Consider the following 19,519-nt stretch of genomic DNA (forward strand, 5'->3'; position numbering starts at 1 on the left):
CCCACCCTGCCGTCAATGTCTTCTTTATCTCTCTTTTCTACTATCTATTGCTTTAAATGGTTTACTACTTGTGCTCCTCGCCTACTCTTCACCTTTCCACCTGTCTTCCACTCAGTCAAACACATAATCTGTTTCCTTGGTCTCTTGTGTTCTGGGGGCCTCTGGATGTCTGGAGTTTTGATCTCCTCCATACCTGCTTCATACCCTGGAGGACGGGGCTGTGGCCCCCCCACACTCCCTAGCAGATCGTTACATGGAGAAACCTTTGGAATGCAAGCATGCTGATCCACACAGGTATGCACACAGGTGTACACACGGGTATTCACAGACGCGGACTACAGCTTTCTTGGCTGCTGCCTCAAAGCACATTGTGCGCTGTCTATCTTGCGTGCTGCACAATATCGTTTATTATTTAGTATCTACTGATATCTACTGCTAGCTAGTTTATTGTGATGGTGCCGTTTTTTTTATTATGTTGCTCTTTGTTGTTTGCTTTCTCTTCTGTTTTTTTTCTCCATACAGGTGACCCAGGTGTTTTTTTTTGTTTTTTTTTTTTTTTTCTTTCTTCCCCCCCTTCTCACCGTCTCTTCTCCCCTTTGGTTTTCTTTCTCTCCCTCTCTTTCTTTCATTCTTTCTCCCTGTCCTATCCCCCAGTCATGTCTGTCCCGTTTGTAGCAACTGAAAATAAAATAAATTCATAATTATAATAAAGGTCAATCAAATGGACCAATATGGCAAGGCCATGATGATCCACTTGGTAAAATAAATCCGCTTGGCATCTTTCTTGGCCTTAAGACAACAATTCTGATGGCTAAAGATCCAAACGGGACACAAAAAAAAAACCCCAAAAAAACCCCCCACATAATCGGTGTTGCTTCCACTGACTTTCATTCGTTTTCTCTATAGTGCATACCTCCACCGTTCCAGGCTCTCTTAGACCTGCTACTACTACTCTCACCACAGTTCAGTGTTATCTGCAAATATCATAGTCCACAGAGACTCCTCCCCCATTTCATCCGTCAATATTTAATCAATAATGAATGCAATCATTTTAATTAAATGAGGGCTCTGCCTGTATTCACATAGTGAAACAGAAAATGAACTGGTATTTTTCCAGTGATTTTCTTGTCTTATAGACCTCCAAAAGCAGCTTTTATACTATAACCCACATTTACATATTATGTGTACTATTTATCACACACACTCATACGGACAAACTGGGGGACTGCGACTCAGCACATTTCAAAGAGCATCAAGAGGAAAACTGGTAAAAGGATCCAATTACACAAAACAACACTGTTTTTCACCAGTTGTAAATGGGACTATAAATTGGATATATAATTCTGTATGTACCCTTAACTTCTATATTCTCAACCAAGTACTGTATTTCAAACTCTGACAACAAATTCTCTTTTTACACTAATAAGCTGTAGAGAGGTTTACAGTAAACAGTAAATTGGACATTTTAAACCCAAACAAATCTGAGGGTGAAGACAATTTAGATTCCTCCCTCCTATTCCTGAGTGCTGATCTAATCGTTGCTTCTGCAGCTCATATTTTTAATTTATAGCTTGCTTCAGGTAAAATTTCAAAAATCTGGAAGGCTGCACAGGTTCTCCCACAGCATAAAGCTGGTCACCCAGGTGAATTAAATAATTACCATCCCAACTCAAAATTGTCTTGCAAAAACCTTAAAGTGCCTAGTAAACGTTCCACTGACGCTGTGTCTTGAGTCAAATAACATTTTACAGTCAGAGCAGTCAGGATTTAGATCATGTATCAGCGCAACATCAGCAGAAATTTGTCTTCAATATTATAAAAGCCCTTAGTAATTCTGAATATCACTTTACACTTTGCACAATGTAGCAAATAGAATTTAGACAGGACTCTCTAAAGCTTTCAGGTCAAGTCTCTTTGCCATCAGTGCAGGTGTTCCTCAGGGATCCATTCTTGGACCTCTTTTAATTCCCCAATAAAAGTAAATATCATCTTTGCATTTTTATGCAGATTACAATACTTTATATCCCATTGGCTGTTCCATTGATCTGGCCATTGCAAATTTCAGTGTTCTTTAGTTACATTTCAGAATAAAATTGACTTTCGGTTGCTCACTTATTCACAAGGTGTCGCCACAGCAGGTAGCTCCGCATGTTTGATCTAACAGATTTTTTATATCCGTTGCCATTCTTGATGCAACTCCAAATCATTGGTGTTGTTTTGCAGCTATACCCTCTGATTTCACTAGCACACCATATATATATATATATATATATACACACACACACACACACACACACACACACACACACACACACACACACACACACATATATATATATATATATATATATATATATATATATATATATATCCCTCAGAACAGCAGCTGAGAGGGATAAGGGAGGGATTTGGACAGCGATAGCTAAAATCTATAATGCTGGTGTTGTATTTTACAGGCTGTGTTTGCATTGTGGCATTTCTGCTCTAAACCCATTTGCATCTCTTCCTCTTTGTCTGTGTATGTATGTGTGTGTGCGCTCATATTTGTGTGAAAAAACAAAGAGACAGTGTAACAGAGGCTGGCAGAAATAAGTGTGCTGTGTTTTCAGAAAGCCCTGTTTTTAGACTGTGACATCTGACGAAGGAGGAGGGGATGAACAGATGTACTTTGCTCATGCGTCTGACAGGTGTACCAGAAAGCTCTCTCCCCTCTCCTGACAAGAAAAGCTTGCATTCATTTTTCCAGATCTCCTCTGAGCCGTACTCCTCTCTCCTTCCTTTCCTGTCCCTCAGACACAGACCGGCCCACAGTACCTGCAGGTGGGACCTCACTGGTGACTTGAGCAACGTGCCTGGGATCCTATTAAAAAAAGCAACTCAGTGCGCTGTGTTCTCTCAAGTGTAAAGCCTATTTCATTCCCTATGAGCCAAACAGCTTGCAGTCGCTTGACGCTCTGGTGGTTTGTTGCAGATGGAAAATAGAACTGCAGAAGTCTGGGCTTGTTTGTTTTTGCCATTTGGTTGTGATCGAGATACAGTTTGTGGCATGGAGTTGACTTGGCTAAGAACCAAGGCTTTGCACCCTATAAGCTTTTTGTGGACACGCCCAAACTTTGGACAGGCCAAATTTAAGAGTTTTATCAATTTAGGAGTAATTTATGCAGTTTTTTAAAATTTAAAAGCTTACTCCAGCAAAACTTTGTTTCTCCATTTCAAAATTCTCCCAAATGGCTCACAACTGAGAATCAAAGGTTGCATATTTTGGCCTTGGAGTCTTTCAACTGTACTGATCCAATTTTGGGATGTTTTTCTGGATTTAAACCTCTCTCTGGAAAAAAAAAAAACAACCTTGGGTTTTATTATGTATTTAAATGCTCTTTGATAATCACACTTTGTTTGTATTTTGGAAAAGTCATTTGAACAAAACTGCCCAGAAAGTCAATGAATATATGAAATGAAAATAAAAAACAAGAGCTGAAGGTAAACATTTATCTGAATGAAGTTTTGCTTAAGGGTGCAAATTCATGTACTGCATTTTCCTATTAAAAACCCCCACTTCATTTCCAGTTTGGTATTGGGTTGCAATTAAACCATCAATGGATCTATCTGTTATCCTCACATTCTGAATAACTTCGCAGCTTCTGGAATGGGACTATCTGACCAGAACATAAATGTGGGATGCAGAGTGAGACCCTGTCCGCATAAAAATGATAAAATAATAATAATAATTATAATTTGTTCCCTGTCATTGCTACAATTAACAATTACAATTAATGCTCTCCCACTGCTACATCACTTTTCTCATAAAATTAATCTTTTTTTTTTTAATCCTATTTGTTTATTTATCAGGGCCAGTCAATATTAATGGATATGAGACTATAATATATGATGCAAATAGCCAGATTCTAGCGAAAGTCACCCATATGGAAAAGATATATATAAATCTTTTAAAGTTTGTATCTGTCTTGTGTGAAACTTGTATGAAAAGCATACAAGAGTGAAAACAGATATAAGATCCCTTGAAAAATTATATAAATGAAACTTGTATGTTTTGGATACTTACTAAAACAATATATGTAATGAGAAAGTGACACTTTCATGAGTAAATCACATGAGTCTTACAGTATATGATTCACTATATGAAGTAGGCCACATCTTATGCAAGTCTTTTATAAGTTTTTACTATTTCTTTTCCATTCGAATAGGTAACATAAAATTATACAAAGCACAACTGAGAGTATATACACAGGACACATAATAAAATACAATTACAATGATGTATACAGAGGATTTACCACAATAACTCTATTTCCTTTGCCTTAAAAGAAATGAGAAGTTATTCCAATATTTATTTCCCTTTAGTCACAGCACAATTTGTTCAAAAGTAGTTTCACCTGTGACGAATGTCACAATTTCTTTTAGTGATGGTGCCAGTACCAATCCCACTGACAGTCCTTTGGCAGGGCAACCCTATATATAAAACAAAAATACCATGTTTACAAATCTCAGATCTCTAAAGGTGTTTTTAATCAAAATATGGCTGTCTTCAAAAGTGATTCTGTTGTATTGATTATTGTTCGATCTGTTAATGACCAGGTAGTACAACAATCATCAATGTGCTTCATATATAATAAAAAGATTCAGACAGAATTGGCTATCAGAAATAATAATTTGCTTGAAATGTAGCCATTTAAATGTTTAAACCGTGTGGCAGGAATTAAAGAGAATAATTTAATTGACGTTAGCTCAATGATTTAAGGGTTAGAACTGGAACATCAAGAAGGTTTTAATCCGGTGGCTGCAGACTCTACATGGAGTTTGCATGCTTTCCCTGTGCATGCGTGGGTTGTTCCAGCTTTTTCCCCACAGTCCAAATACATGCTCATTAGCTTAATTGCTAATCCTAAATCAACCGTACATGGTAACCTAACAGCTTAAGATCAATAAGCAGCTAAGAAAATTGATGGATGATTTTCATAAATTGATTCTTCAAATCTGCACAACAATCAAAACTAGAGATTGCTAACATATAACCAGTCAAAATCATCATCAGCATACATAAAACAGTACATCTTCCATCTATGAACTTTTTCTCTTGTTTTATAAAGGCAATGACCTGTCAGGAAGTGGGCTTGGATCTGTATAGTGTTAAAAATTCCCTTTCTTCCCTGACCTTGATGCAAAGGCTTTGTTCTTTATATATATTTCTACAGAAGGAACTGCAGAATGCCAATTTATTTCTGTGTCTAAGTTTTAAGGAGGTGGTACAAAACAGCAGGCTAAATGGACTTTCCTAAAAGAAAATTAAGACCATTAATTTAGTCACAGCTAATACTTTATACTTTGATTAACACAGTGAGAAATCCTTTTAATAAAGACTTCAAATATACCCAAGGCGATACGGAAAACACGAGGAATTTAAATCACAACTGTTCCATGAAGTTTTTGCAAAGCCTTCTTCGGTCCTTGAAGAAATCGAATACAAGCTAAATTCAGCATCCCCAAGACAATGTTAGTCGGATACTCAAGTTAAAACACGGCAAAGGCATTTGTCCATTAATCAAACGTATCTTTCCTTCTCTTCTCTTTATTGATTAATGAAAGATCCAACATGAATGAAATCACAGTACCGGCTCTATCTTTATCATATCTGTCAGTGATGGTAGTGGTGTATCTGCGGCATGGGTTTAATCTTTCCTTTGGAGGCACAGACTCTCGATCAAACAGCAAATCACACTGAGGGCACAGCAGCAGCCCCAAATCCCTGACTTCAACACTGAAAAACGAGGCAAAATATACAGATTCACATGAGATAAGTCTGCAAGCACGAGTGCATGATGGGAATATTTAGTTACTGTGAGGACACAGTAGAGACATTGCTCTGCCCTGGTCTGAATAGCAAACTTTAATCATTATGTGAATCTTGGCTGTCGAACTTGCTGGCAAAATGCCGTTAAAGACATTAAAGGGAGATTCAAACAACCGAGTAAAGGGATTAGTTTCTGAAGGGTAGTCAATGACAAACTGCTTTTCATTAATGGAAATTTCTTGGGTAAATATACATTTTAGAAAAAGTGTGGCTCATTACATTGGCCTAATAGACGTGTCAGATATATATTTTTATAATTTTATCGTGACTAATGTTTTAATTTGACTGGCATTTTGACCTTTCGAGTAACATAATTGTTCCTGTTTCATATTTCAGAGTTGATTGCTTTGCTTTAAATAGCTCGCTGTGTTCTCTTTAAAGAGACCGAATCAGTCCTATTATTTTAAAAGCATATTTCATATGGCCATCAGAGCTTACAATGTGCAGCACATCCTTGATGCATTTATTCTTTTTAAAAGTGGAATTAGAAAGAAATTAAAAGCAAAGTGTATCCGCCATCATGGCTTTGGAAGACTGATGCCTGGGTTGTGGCAACCGCTGCGATCCGAAAATGGCTGTGAAAAGCAAATCTGCATAGGCAAACACAAGCAGAGAACACAGACACACACACCGAGTCTGTCTCTCTCTTGAACAGACAAACACGATGATTCTTATTTCTCTCACAGGGAGAAGTCCAGGTGCTGTAACCTTTTGCTGCTAGTCCTGTCAGAGTGAAAAACCCAGCTGTGTGCTGGGAATGACATACTGCAAATAGGCCTTCAGCTTCTTATTGGCATTCAGCGAGCCCAACACTTCTCTTTTTCTCTTTCTCGATCTCTGTGTCCCCGACTCTCCTCTCTCTCACACACACACACACACACACACCTACAGATCCACTTCCCCGCTTGTCACTGTGCATAATGATAAGCCCATCCAGAGCACCATCTTGTGGACATCTCCAACTCTGGTGGTTGTCTAAAACGTCCCTTTTGATTACATTCAATTAAGCAACTGACTAATCAGCTTCAATCAAACGTCTCCGGGTGCTCTTTCTTTAATGGCACAATAGGAGTACCTCAATAAAAGCAAAAGCTTGTTTAATTTTAACTTTAACACATACCATCATTAGCACTGTCTTTCACAGGGTTCACCGAGACAGACGGAGACGAGGTCTTACATAAATAGATGGTTTTAAAGTTTTAAAGTTACATCAAAGGAATAAGTTTTCAAGCAAGAGCAGAACTCTGCAGGACTTTTTGCATGACTAGCAGCACTAAACGTGACTAACAACACACTGTGCTATGACAAACAGAGCTCTGGTCCTCTCACCCACAGATCCAGCTACCCCCCACCAGTGCATATAAATTAAAAAAAAAAAATCCAATGAGTGTACGTATGTGTGCGCTGCTATGATCTCTGTCCCCAGGGTGTGTAACGGCGCAAACCCCACTGCCTGTGCTCTGGTGCAGCCATCTGGATCACAGTGGGAAGCACCTGCTCGCAGGCTAACACTTTAACACTGCATCTGCTATGCTCCCCTCGCCAATCATTTCCACCTGAAAACCTTTTCCTCTGTATTAGGAATAAATGTTTTCCCCCAAAAGGCATCAAGTGAATGGATTTCAGAGCAAATGTGTCCTACTTGTTAAGCTTTTCCCCAGATTTTGCTGTCACTTTAATTCAGTTGAAGAAAAAAGGGAGAAGACTTCCTGCTCCTACTCAGTTTTACAAATATAATTCTGTAAAGCTGACCTTAATCGATACTTCTAGATAGAAAGTGGATCAAAATAATTAGCATAATATGAAAGGGGTCAATCATGGTGCCAATTCGTTCACTGTGACCAGTCTTGCTTTTAGGGAGGTAGCTGTATTGATCAGAGGCCTATATCATATCAAACAACTAGCTATGAAAACAGTGAAGACTGAAGTTGCTAAAAAAGACATATTTTACCCAGTAGAGACCAAAACAAGAATTAAAACCAGTGAATTGTAATGTTATTGTCATTTCCATGTGAAAACAAGAACAAGTCATTGTTCAAAACCTTGCCATATCAACTCAAGAAGTGAGGTCAGTATTTAGAGCTTCTTTCTGTTGCCCCCATGTGGCCAAAAATCTCATTGCAACCTTTTCCAAATACTTCCACTCTTATCTATTCATTTCAACTCAATTCTATTTTATTCATTTTGTTTTTTAAATCAAATCACAAAAGCAGTCAAGGCACTCAAGGCACTTTATAAAGCCCCTACAATATTACAATGACAAAACAACAATCACACAACCTTCTTTGGGCAAGGACTTGGTGACAGTGGGAAGAAAAAACTCCTTTTTAATAGGAAGAAACTTTTGGCAGAACCAGGCTCGTGGAGGGGCAGCCATCTCCTGCCATCAGCTGAGATGGCTGGGAGCTACCCAACTTCATCATAGGTAGTGAAAGCCATCACTCAGGCCAGTATTTCTATCATGTCATCTTCACCTTGAAAATCTAATCTGCCAGGTTATTTATGTCAACACAGCCAAGTGCAGATTTGTTTACCAGCCTCACTTGTGCTCTTACCTCACCCCAAATTTATTGACCAACTAACTCAGTCAGAGGTTGCCACCGAGACAAGCAATCAGCTTGGTGCTCGTACACCCGTGACCTCTGATGTCAAGTTGCTACAGCGGGATGCAGCAGCAGAATACTGATAACGGCTCTCTGCTTGCAGGTGGAGGCAAAAAATCTATAATTCATTTTCAGCTGCCCTTCTGATAGAAATGACGGTGTGAGGCCAACAAATAGAGTTTGTACATTATTAGCTGATGAAATCGCACAGGCGCCAAACAACATAATGCAGTCCACAGAAACAGCAAAACCCAGCTTGATACGACTTGACAAAAATATCACTGTATTCTTTCACTGCAGAACGTTTGGAAAATAAGTAACGGACCGGTGTGTTTGCCTTAGTGGCATGTAGCAATGAGATTGCAATTGCAGCTAACTGATTCTCTCCAGGTGTGTACCTAGATTGCCAGTAATACCTCTTTACCACCGATGTTCTGCCAGTTCCTAATCTAGAATCAATTTCATGTTTTTCCACCTAACAATATCTGGTGCTGGTGCCAACACAGCATCAGAACCACTATGGGTTTCCAGAAGTTGAGCAATAATTTCCACTCAGTAATATTAGGTTATAAATTCTAATGGCACTATAACTGGCTTGGATGGATGGATGGATGGTTTTAATATATCAAAAGCATACGTAATGCTACCAGTTCATTTTTATAAGTATAGTTTGGTCCATATGAAAGTCAAATCAATAGAAGTCAACAAGTTGTCATGCTAATATAAATTTAATCAAGTACTGGTAGGAGTTGGAAGTTACTGAAATACCTGCAAGCACACATGGGAATACAGTATATAAGGGAGGAAATTGAGTTTGTAGTTCAAACAAACTTAAAAGTTAATATTTGGTTTGGTAACCTTTATTCTCCAACACAGCCTGAACTCTTTTAAGGCAAGCTTTTCTGTAATTTCTTGAAGTAATCTTCAGGAATAGTTCTTTGGGATTTTTGAAGGACAATCCAAAATTCTTTGAATGTTGGCTGCCTTTTGTTCTGTTCTGTCAAGATGATCCCAGACTGCTTCAATGATGGTGAGGTCCAAGCTCCAAAGCAAAAACTCTGAAAGACGTTCAGAAACCCTGGAGTACTGCTCAAGACCATTTTACAAACAGTTACAAGAAAATCTGGCTGCCTAGAACCAAAACATCAAGAAATAATCAGAAAAGTCTCCAGATTCTTCCACAGTACTGTATTTCTTAAAAGTTTGAAAATTAAAACTAAAGGACTATAGGGAATGCAAGTTTTGATAATGTACATCACTCTCACCTTCCAACGTGAGATAAAATAAAACTTTCGAATTGGTTTTTTCAGTTTTTCATCTAATTCGATATAAGATATAAAAATGTTTTTCAAGGGCAGCAAAAGCACAAATATTCTTATTGTTAGGTCATTCTAAACGAATAAAAACGCATAGGCCTTACTCGCACTGGAGCACTAAATTTGGCAGGTCACATTTTATATAAGAACCACTCGTACCGAAACTCAGAGGCGAGCATTTCCATCTTCACAAATAGAAGTCACAGTGATCTCCTCTGTGTCTTCATTTGTTCTAAATGAGACACCAAAACATGTCAAAGGGGGGTGAAACCTTGAACTACAAAGAAAAACAAAAATCAAAGAGGGCAGGATGAAATTCGTGTAGTTGGGAGAATTCTTTTGAAAAGTTTATTGAAAAATGACTACAAGGTACACAAAGAGTTTTAAAGAGAATCGGTTAATGAAAAGATGAGTCATCTGACATATCAACACTTTATTTTGTTTCATTTAACTTATTGTTCGTGCCATATATAACATTACAGTTTGAATCTGCTCTAACGTAAGCATTTTCTGAGAATCAATAATGACAATAACGTGTATAAGTCTAAAAGATATTAATAAAATACACAAAGGTGCATAATCTGAAAGAACGTTACAATTGACAGTGTTCAACTCTGTAATTGGATTTGATTTCTTTGTGCACATAATATGCAAAAACCTTGAGTTGCACATGAGATTTCACTCCCATATCAATGCAGCAGGTTCTTGGCAGCTCATCTGTAGTCCTCATTTCGAAGAGAAATGACAAAATGCTGTGAGAGCATATTCAGTCCATCATCTTTGTTCGTGGTAATCACTTATTTTTATACCATTATAGCTGAGAGAAGAGTTGAGCGGCATTGTCGATATTTACAGATTCCTTTGGTGGCTCTCTGACAACCTAAGAAATTTAAAAGTATATATGTTGATAGCAATAGAATTGTTTTAAAAACACAGGTAAAAGAATGTTAAAAGTCCATGATTTCCTCCTTTACCTGTATTTGTTTCTTTGGTTCAGGAGCGACTGACTTTGAAATGCTCTTAACATCCCTCTGGACTTCTGTGAAGATTTGATTTAGACTCTCCACTTTCTCCTTTTTCACTGTATTGATCTGTGATACCGCAATCATGTTAGAGCAGATGCAACAAACACCACGAACAAGGGAGGATACATAATACATGTACAAAAACAAAACCCAATAAGCCAAAAAAAAAACAAAACCGGGAGTAAGAGATGAAAGAGATCTTACATGTTTGAGTGTTGTTGTGACGGGTTTCACTTTGGTCTTGTTCTTCAAGTGCTTGTTTGCCACTTGAAAGACGTTCTTCTGTTTTTTCCCCTTTTGTTTATTCTTTGCCATTTCACCTGTGGAAAGAACGGCAATCAGCATGGATGCATTTGTGGAAATTATTTACTTTCTCTATCATGTTCTTCCTCCAGTGATTCCCTGTGTTTGTCTGGCAGTATCTGCGCTGATCACACACTCACAGATTCATAGATTGCTCCTGATTCTAGACGTGCCTGGAAAGCCACCTGATTATCAACACCTCTTTTTACCCCAAAAAGCTCAGTTATGGCTGTAAATGACCTTTAAATTTGGTAAATATTTTTACGTTTGTTTGAAAGGCACTTCGGTTTTATTTTGAAATCCATGCTTTTATTTTGAAACAGGAAACTGGCACAAAACCGTTAAAGGGCTGTTAGTAACGTTTCTTTTAGGATATGGTAAAATAGTGTGCCTTAAAGTGAAAAATATGTACGTTTACTTTGCCAATTAGTACCTGGCTGACAGTGGCACAAGGTTTGTTAATGTTTCCTTTAACGGAATAAGTTACATGCAATCAAAATGTCGTTTAATAGAGTTTATGTTGTTAACCTTGACCTTGACCTTTATGTGTAGTTGTAAGTTAGTGAGGTGATATAATGAATTGAGTGATGTAAATTTGATGTATATGCTATATGTGAGCAGGAGAAATTTGTTTCCTTTGATGTTATGGTATTAATATTGCTGGTTTTGTTTTGCTCCTAGCTCTTACGGTGTCTTCACTGAATGTTTCAATAAAAACATTTCCAATAAAACCTCTGTGAAGCATCAGTATAAGAGACCATCATTCAGCCAGGGATGCTACAGTAAGAGCTTCAGCCTCACGAGTTTCACCTGACTGCCAAAGTCTATGATGAAAGAAGAGGGATTCATTGTGATGGTCTAAATGTGACACTCGCTCAAAATGGAAGCATCTCAGATATTAACTGCAGAAGCAGAAGGCTCAGATCAAATAAAAGACATCTGTCAAGCAAGCAAGGATGAGGAACTTCGCAGATCTGATCGCCCAAGAAATCCCACGGAGAAGATGCTTACATTTCAGAGAGAGGAGGCATACAAAAGGGAGAAGCGGCTCATGCACCTTTATGATCAATGGAAGATCCAGGCACGTAAGGCAAGAAATCAGCTAAAGCTAAACATTCCAGAAAGTGAAATCGCAGCTCTCATTGATATCTTAGAGAAATGCATGAATGATATTACGGACATTTATGTACAAATCAGAGATCACCTCACACCATCCAGTGAAACGAGACGTCGTGTTGATGCATGTGAGGCCGTAACAAAGGACATTATTAAAATTGCATATGAAAGAATATCAGGCATAGACGAAGACTATGATAGTGAAGCAGTCAAAGAACGCCTTCGTGAGCTCCTTAACAGAGACTATGCTCATTCCATATATGGATCCACGGTTTCACCTCCAAGTTAACACACTATAGACTCCATTGTCGCAGTAAAAAGAGCAGATGCTGCAGCAGAATTAGCAGCAAAGGAAGCAGAATATGAGTTGTTATTGGCGGAAGGAAAACAAAAGGAAAGGATCCAGCTCTTAGTAGAGCAACAGAAAAGGGATCTTGAAGCTCAAAAACATGAACTAGAAAGACTAAGGGCTGAAAAGGATATAAGAGCAGCACGAGCAAGATTGTCAATTTACAACCAAGATGTAATGCAGGAGGGCAGCTTGTGCTCTGCTAACAGCAAACTAAGGAACCAGGAACATATGCACCCACATCAAGCTGTATCTCTGGCTCCAGTTCAGCATCTCATAAGATTTCCAGCTTCACCTCCACAGACAGATGTGTCCCACTTAGCTCAAGCAGTACAAGACAGCATAGCCATGAACAGACTTCCAATGCCAGAGCCACCTGTATTCACCGGCGACCCAATCCAGTTCATTGAATGGAAATCTTCATTCATATCCCTCATAGATAAAAGGAACATATGTTCAGCTGACAAACTGCATTACTTGAGAAGATATGTGGGAGGTCCTGCACGAAAGACACTTGATGGTATCTTTTACAGGGAGGATGATGAAGCGTATAAGGATGCATGGGATCGCCTTAATAGCAGGTACGGTCAACCATTCGTCTTGCAGAGAGCTTTCAGAGAAAAACTAGCTAGCTGGCCAAAGATCCACTCAAAGGATGCAGAACAACTCAGAGCATTCGCCGACTTCCTACATGCATGTCAGCAAGCCATGCCTCATATTAAAGGGCTGGACATTCTGAATGACTGTGAAGAGAACCAAAAGCTGGTCCAAAAGTTACCTGAGTGGGCAGCTTCAAGGTGGAACCGCAAGGTGACCCAGTTTATGAAGGACAGACAGGAATTTCCAGCCTTTCAGGACTTTGTCAACTTCATGTCATTAGAAGCAGAGATTGCCTGTAACCCAGTAACTTCCCTCCATGCATTACGTTTATCAGACTTACCTGCAGAGAAACATCATCTGAAAGAAAGGAAAAATAAATCTACTGTTCTCCATACACAGACACTTACAGAGAATGAGAAGAATGTACCATCCAAGACAAGCTTAAAGCCCCCTTGTACATTCTGTCATGATAACAAACACCGCCTACATAGTTGTCCAGAGTTTAAAGGAACGCCTCTGGAAGAGAAAAGAAAGTATGTAAGGGAAAACAAACTCTGCTATGGTTGTCTGAAACCAGGCCATAATGTTAAAGACTGCCGCCACAGACACTTATGTGATATCTGTAAGGGACGACACCCAACTTGCCTTCATGACGACAGATATTCCAACATGAATGCTGTGTTAGCCTCTAATCAGAATACAGACGAAGCAGTTACGACATTGTCTCTCAATACAGAGACTGAGCACACATCTACAACTACATCCATGATTTTGCCAGTCTGGGTTTCCTCTTCCAACAACCCAGGAATAGAAAGGCTTGTCTATGCTCTGCTTGACACCCAGAGTGACACTGTGTTTATTGATGAAGATGTTAGTCGTAGCTTGACAACCAAGACCTATCCTGTAAGGCTAAAGCTAACCACCATGATCAGAAAGGACACAGTAACACACAGTGAAAGAGTCTCAGGTCTCAGAGTGCGTGGCTATACCTCCACAAATCACATTGATCTCCCTCCTGCCTATACCAAAGACTGCATACCAGTGAATCGAAGGCACATTCCTACCAGTGAAACGGCGAGGCATTGGAATCATCTCAAAGCAATAGCAGATGATATTCCGCCACATTTAGACTGTGAAGTTGGTCTTCTAATAGGTTATAACTGCTCACAGGCACTAGCACCAAGACAGGTCATCCTAGGAAGAGATAATGAGCCTTATGCAGTCCGCACAGACCTAGGATGGAGCATCATAGGCTGCTCACCACCTCACCTTGAATCTCCTCCTGTCGCCAACATATGCCATAGAGTAACTGTCAAAGAGCTTCCTCCAGTGACGCCATCAGATGGAATCCTCAAGGTGGGAGGAAGACTGAAAAATGCATCTCTCCCTGCCTCTCAGAAACATCCAATGATCATTCCAAAGGACCACCACATAACGAGGATGATAATAGCTCATCATCATGAACAGGTTAAACACCAAGGAAGGGGTATAACCATCAACGAGATCAGATCAAATGGATACTGGATCCCAGGAATGAACAGAGCTGTTGCATCTTATGTGCATCAGTGTGTCAAATGCAGGAAACTCAGGGGATCAGTGGAAGAGCAGCGAATGGCAGACCTACCATCTGAGCGGGTGGATCCATCTCCACCTTTCACTTATTGCGGAATGGACTGTTTTGGGCCATTTTTTACAAAGCAAGGGCGTAAGGTGAATAAGCGTTATGGTCTGCTTTTCACATGCCTTTGTTGTAGAGCAATTCACATTGAAATGGTGAATGATATGTCAGCAGATGCCTTCATTAATGGCCTCCGATGTTTTGTTTCCATAAGAGGAGCAGTACGACAAATAAGATGTGACCAAGGAAGCAATTTTGTTGGAGCTAAGAATGAAATGTATAATGCGCTGAAACAGATGGATGTCAATCGTCTGACTGCATTCTTGGCTGAGAGGCAGTGCGACTTCATTATGAATGCTCCCCATTCAAGCCATGTTGGAGGTGTCTGGGAGAGACAGATCAGAACAGTAAGAAATGTACTTCGGTCCACTCTTTCACTCTCACCTGGAAGATTAGATGATGCCTGTTTGAGGACATTGTTTTACGAAGCAATGTCTATTGTGAACAGCCGTCCACTCACTGTGGATAACCTGAATGATCCAAATGGTCCAGAACCGCTGACTCCTAATCACCTACTCACTATGAAACCCACTGGAGCCTTACCACCTCCCGGGACGTTCATCAGAGAAGACATGTATGCTCGTAAGAGATGGTGTCATATCCAGTATCTAGCAGAGCAATTCTGGAACCGCTGGAGAAGAGAGTATCTCTCTAATATTGCCACTAGACAACGTTGGCATATTTCTAGAAGGAATCTGAAAGTTGGTGACATAGTTATCGAAAGGATGGATGATCTGCCACGGAACGAGTGGAGATTAGCCAGAGTTGAAGAAACAGTCGCTGATAAAGATGGGCTTGTGAGGAAAGTTAAGATTCGTCTTGGAGACCAGAAAATGAAAAGGGAGGGTCAATGTTCTGGCAAGCCATCCATTGTTGAACGGCCCATTCAGAAACTGATCTTGCTTTTAGAGGCTGTCTAAGACAACGACTATACCCTTTATTGTATGAAGACTTGTGGACATTACCTGCAGGCTCATGCATGGATAATTCTTTGTTTTCGTTATGTAAAAGGCCTTGTGGTTAAGGTCATTTGTTTTTAAAATTCATTCGTGTTATAGTTCTCCCTTTTGTTAAAACACTCATGATTTGGTGGGAGTGTAAATGACCTTTAAATTTGGTAAATATTTTTACGTTTGTTTGAAAGGCACTTCGGTTTTATTTTGAAATCCATGCTTTTATTTTGAAACAGGAAACTGGCACAAAACCGTTAAAGGGCTGTTAGTAACGTTTCTTTTAGGATATGGTAAAATAGTGTGCCTTAAAGTGAAAAATATGTACGTTTACTTTGCCAATTAGTACCTGGCTGACAGTGGCACAAGGTTTGTTAATGTTTCCTTTAACGGAATAAGTTACATGCAATCAAAATGTCGTTTAATAGAGTTTATGTTGTTAACCTTGACCTTGACCTTTATGTGTAGTTGTAAGTTAGTGAGGTGATATAATGAATTGAGTGATGTAAATTTGATGTATATGCTATATGTGAGCAGGAGAAATTTGTTTCCTTTGATGTTATGGTATTAATATTGCTGGTTTTGTTTTGCTCCTAGCTCTTACGGTGTCTTCACTGAATGTTTCAATAAAAACATTTCCAATAAAACCTCTGTGAAGCATCAGTATAAGAGACCATCATTCAGCCAGGGATGCTACAATGGCCATGGGCCTTAAAACAGTGGTCAAAAAGGTGTAGATGATATCAGAAAATGCTGTAAGTCAAATGAAAACGCACTAATTCAGTCAAGTTTTATAGTGTTATAACTTTTTATATTAACATTTTCCTGCACAACCTGCTCAAAAAACAAAAAAAGCCCTCTCAGTACACAGAGGGCTGATGTTGGAGTTTGATTTATAAACTACATAAATTCACAAATTCTTCCTGCCCAGTGAAGGTGACACACACAACTGCAGATTCTACAAGAGGCATAATAAGCAATAAACACAGCACAACTGAAATCTGCAAAAGGTAAAGACAACAGCAAAAGTATAACCTCCAGGGGGGAAAATATATTGCTTTGTCATTTACATTTTTTTATTTTAACCTTATTTGGGGACAATGATTTCACCCAATTTAACTGGTGAGTCTGTACATGCAGATTTCATGGTCTGGTGAAAAATGGAATCAAAGTGGATAAGGAGTCATAATGTGGCTGAAGAGCTGGGTGAAAAAAAAACAAGCATATCTGTAGCTAAAGGCCTTTGCTGATATTATATGTGTTTTATTTATTTGTTGTTTTTTGTTTTACTTTTCTGGTAGCATATTTAGCCTTCATTTTTGACAGGACAGTAGAGTAAGGCGGTGGTATCGACTTGAGCATGGGCCCCCACAGTAGCATTTCAGCATTTGTATCACCTGCTCAAACCATCTCTTCATATATTCAGACTCTGGGAGGCAGCCAGAATACCTGAAGTAAACCTGCAGGCACATGCTAAGGAGAGGGGAACCAGCTTTATGCTGTGAGGCTACAGAGCTAACCACTACATTACCCAGTCGCTCCAACCTCATCCTTTTTATTGCCTGCACTTCTGGATATACAGCTTATCTGAGTTTGAGTCACGGGGGCAGCAATCTAAGCAGAGAAGCCCAAGCCACCTCTTCCAGCTCATTCTAGGGGGACACCTAGTCCCTCCCAAGCCAGGTGACAGCTACAGCCTCCACAGTGAGTCCTGGGTCTCCCCCATGTCCAAAACATCTCGCCTAGGAGGCATCCAGGAGGTATCCAAGTCAGATGCCGGAATGACTTTAATCAACCTATTATCTGGGTCTCTGGTGGAAATATGGAACTGCAAAATCTTTATCTTGTGTACATGGGCACAAACTAGCACGTTTGAGACCAGCCAGGGAAAAAACAAAGATCTTGCTCAGGAACATAAAAACGCTTCCATTTAGCTGGGCTCGGGACTGGCACTGGGAGTGCACTAAACTGTGACCTGTGGTAACGTTATAGGAATTTCAAAAGAAACGGTAAAGCTTAAAGACTAAAATTTATCATCAGTGTGTTGCATTTACACGGAAGGACAGCAAATAGACAACGTGAGAGGGAGACATTGTAAATACCTGATACACATACAGCAGTGCATAGAAAAGAGTTAAGACAAACAGCCAAGTAGAATACCATCAGAAATATAATAATAACAATAATAATAATAATATGTATTACGGTCTTTAACGACATGTAATAATATTTCAGGCAAACTGAAATCCAGTGCGGTAACCAGCTAGTTAGCTGAGTGCCTCACATGTTAGCCTGTGTTATAGTACACATAACGACGATGAAACTAAGCGACTTATTTGAGGTTATTTATGTTGGTATAACAGTTCGTAAGTGTACGGCTGTAAGATGTTTATACGCCACTTACCGAACTTCTTCGAAGAGTGGCGTTAAAATCCTCGTGCTACTTGAAAACACCACCGTGCCTTCTTGGTGACGTCATTTGACTGCGACAGAAACGTAACGTTAACGCCCCTGTCACCTGTTTCGAGAGAGTAGCTGACTTTCTTTCTAGGACAAATGAGATAAACGATTATTTAATTTCTTTATATTGTACTGTGAATTAGATAACTAATTCACAGAAACTAAACTTATATATTTATACTCACACCACCATAACTTGTTTTTGCCTGAGATGCATTTCTTCTTTTTTGCTCGCTTTTAGGAACTCCACAGCAGAATATCGGCATCCCCCGTCACACCAACCCACTGCATGTTCTACATGTCTTCTCTAAGATCTTCCTCTTTTCCTCCTGCTGGTAGCTCCATCTTTCAATATATCCGTATTCTGATTTTAAAAAAAACAAAAAAAAACATCCCAGCCTTGCTTTTTTTTTTACCTAATCTGTCCCTCTGATGTACTCATTTCCCATTCTGGTCATTCCCAATGAAACTTTTAACATCTCAATTTCCGCCTCCTGTCTTTTTGTTAGTCCCGCCATCTCCAAACCATACATCATAGCAGGTCTCACTACCATCTTGTAAATCTTCCCTTCACTCTTGTCGCTATACTGCTGTCACAAATCACCCCTGACCCTCGTCTCCAACCGCTTCATCCCGCCTGCACGCCCTTCTTCACGTCTCTTGTGCAGTGACCATTTTTTATTTTGGTTTGTGCAGTCTATTATTATGTCCTCTTGCACAGTCGCGTTTTCGTTTTTTCCTTTGGACCAGTTCATACGCACCTGTTCATTATCGGTGAATACTGTCTCATTTGACTTTGATTTGTAGGCTAAATATTTATATGTATTATAGTCTGAAATAATAATAGAGCAAACTGGCCTTTAGTCCCTGTTTTGCGCCTTGATGAACTGTGCATATCAGATATATGTCCTATCATTTCTTGCTCCTGAGGCAGAAGGAGCGAGATAATCAGTGAAGCAGAGGTTAAGCCAGTCGCCCCAACCACTGAGCAAACTCATCAGTTCGTTTTAAAGCTTCACGGATCAGGTCCCTGTACCGGTAACACGTTGCTGTGCTGCCTGGGAAGCAACAGCAGGTGGCACCATAATACCATCGCAGCGCTTATCATTACCTGCATGTTTTTTGTTTTTTTTGTTGTTGGGTTGTTTTTTTCTGAAAAACCTTATTATGTCATTGTACTCTGAGTTGCAACGGGAAAGCAAGCGTTTATTGAAGATTATGAAGGAAGACGTAACCCCCCCCATCATCAC

The 19,519-nt window shown here is 39.5% G+C and overlaps 2 protein-coding genes across 2 annotated transcripts; one reads left to right on the plus strand and one right to left on the minus strand.

Annotated features, from left to right (window-relative positions):
- The first annotated feature begins 270 nt into the window (after positions 1-270).
- On the plus strand, positions 271-15,779 carry LOC113028815 (uncharacterized). The gene is made up of 2 exons (XM_026179265.1): positions 271-294; positions 11,798-15,779. The coding sequence occupies exon 2, from the start codon at positions 12,759-12,761 to the stop codon at positions 15,777-15,779; it is 3,021 nt and encodes a 1,006-aa protein (XP_026035050.1). The 5' UTR covers positions 271-294; positions 11,798-12,758.
- rbis (ribosomal biogenesis factor) lies at positions 10,100-18,367 on the minus strand. Its single transcript, XM_026180045.1, has 4 exons — positions 18,214-18,367; positions 11,018-11,133; positions 10,763-10,879; positions 10,100-10,668 (listed from the first exon to the last, which is right to left on the minus strand). The coding sequence occupies exons 2-4, from the start codon at positions 11,126-11,128 to the stop codon at positions 10,600-10,602; spliced, it is 297 nt and encodes a 98-aa protein (XP_026035830.1). The 5' UTR covers positions 11,129-11,133; positions 18,214-18,367; the 3' UTR covers positions 10,100-10,599.
- Between the last annotated feature and the right edge of the window lie 1,152 nt (positions 18,368-19,519).

This window comes from Astatotilapia calliptera, chromosome 9 (genome assembly GCF_900246225.1).
Source record: "Astatotilapia calliptera chromosome 9, fAstCal1.2, whole genome shotgun sequence".
Lineage (NCBI taxonomy): Eukaryota > Metazoa > Chordata > Actinopteri > Cichliformes > Cichlidae > Astatotilapia > Astatotilapia calliptera.

What these genes read in the sequence shown, in the direction of transcription:
- rbis (XM_026180045.1), bottom strand. Translation starts at nt 11,128, where the DNA reads ATGGCAAAGAATAAACAAAAGGGGAAAAAACAGAAGAACGTCTTTCAA. An exon ending in TCACAACAACACTCAAACAT is followed by an intron (nt 10,880 to 11,017) that starts GTAAGATCTCTT and finishes GCGGTATCACAG; the next exon opens with ATCAATACAGTGAAAAAGGA. An exon ending in AACCAAAGAAACAAATACAG is followed by an intron (nt 10,669 to 10,762) that starts GTAAAGGAGGAA and finishes TAAATTTCTTAG; the next exon opens with GTTGTCAGAGAGCCACCAAA.
- LOC113028815 (XM_026179265.1), top strand. Translation starts at nt 12,759, where the DNA reads ATGCAGGAGGGCAGCTTGTGCTCTGCTAACAGCAAACTAAGGAACCAG.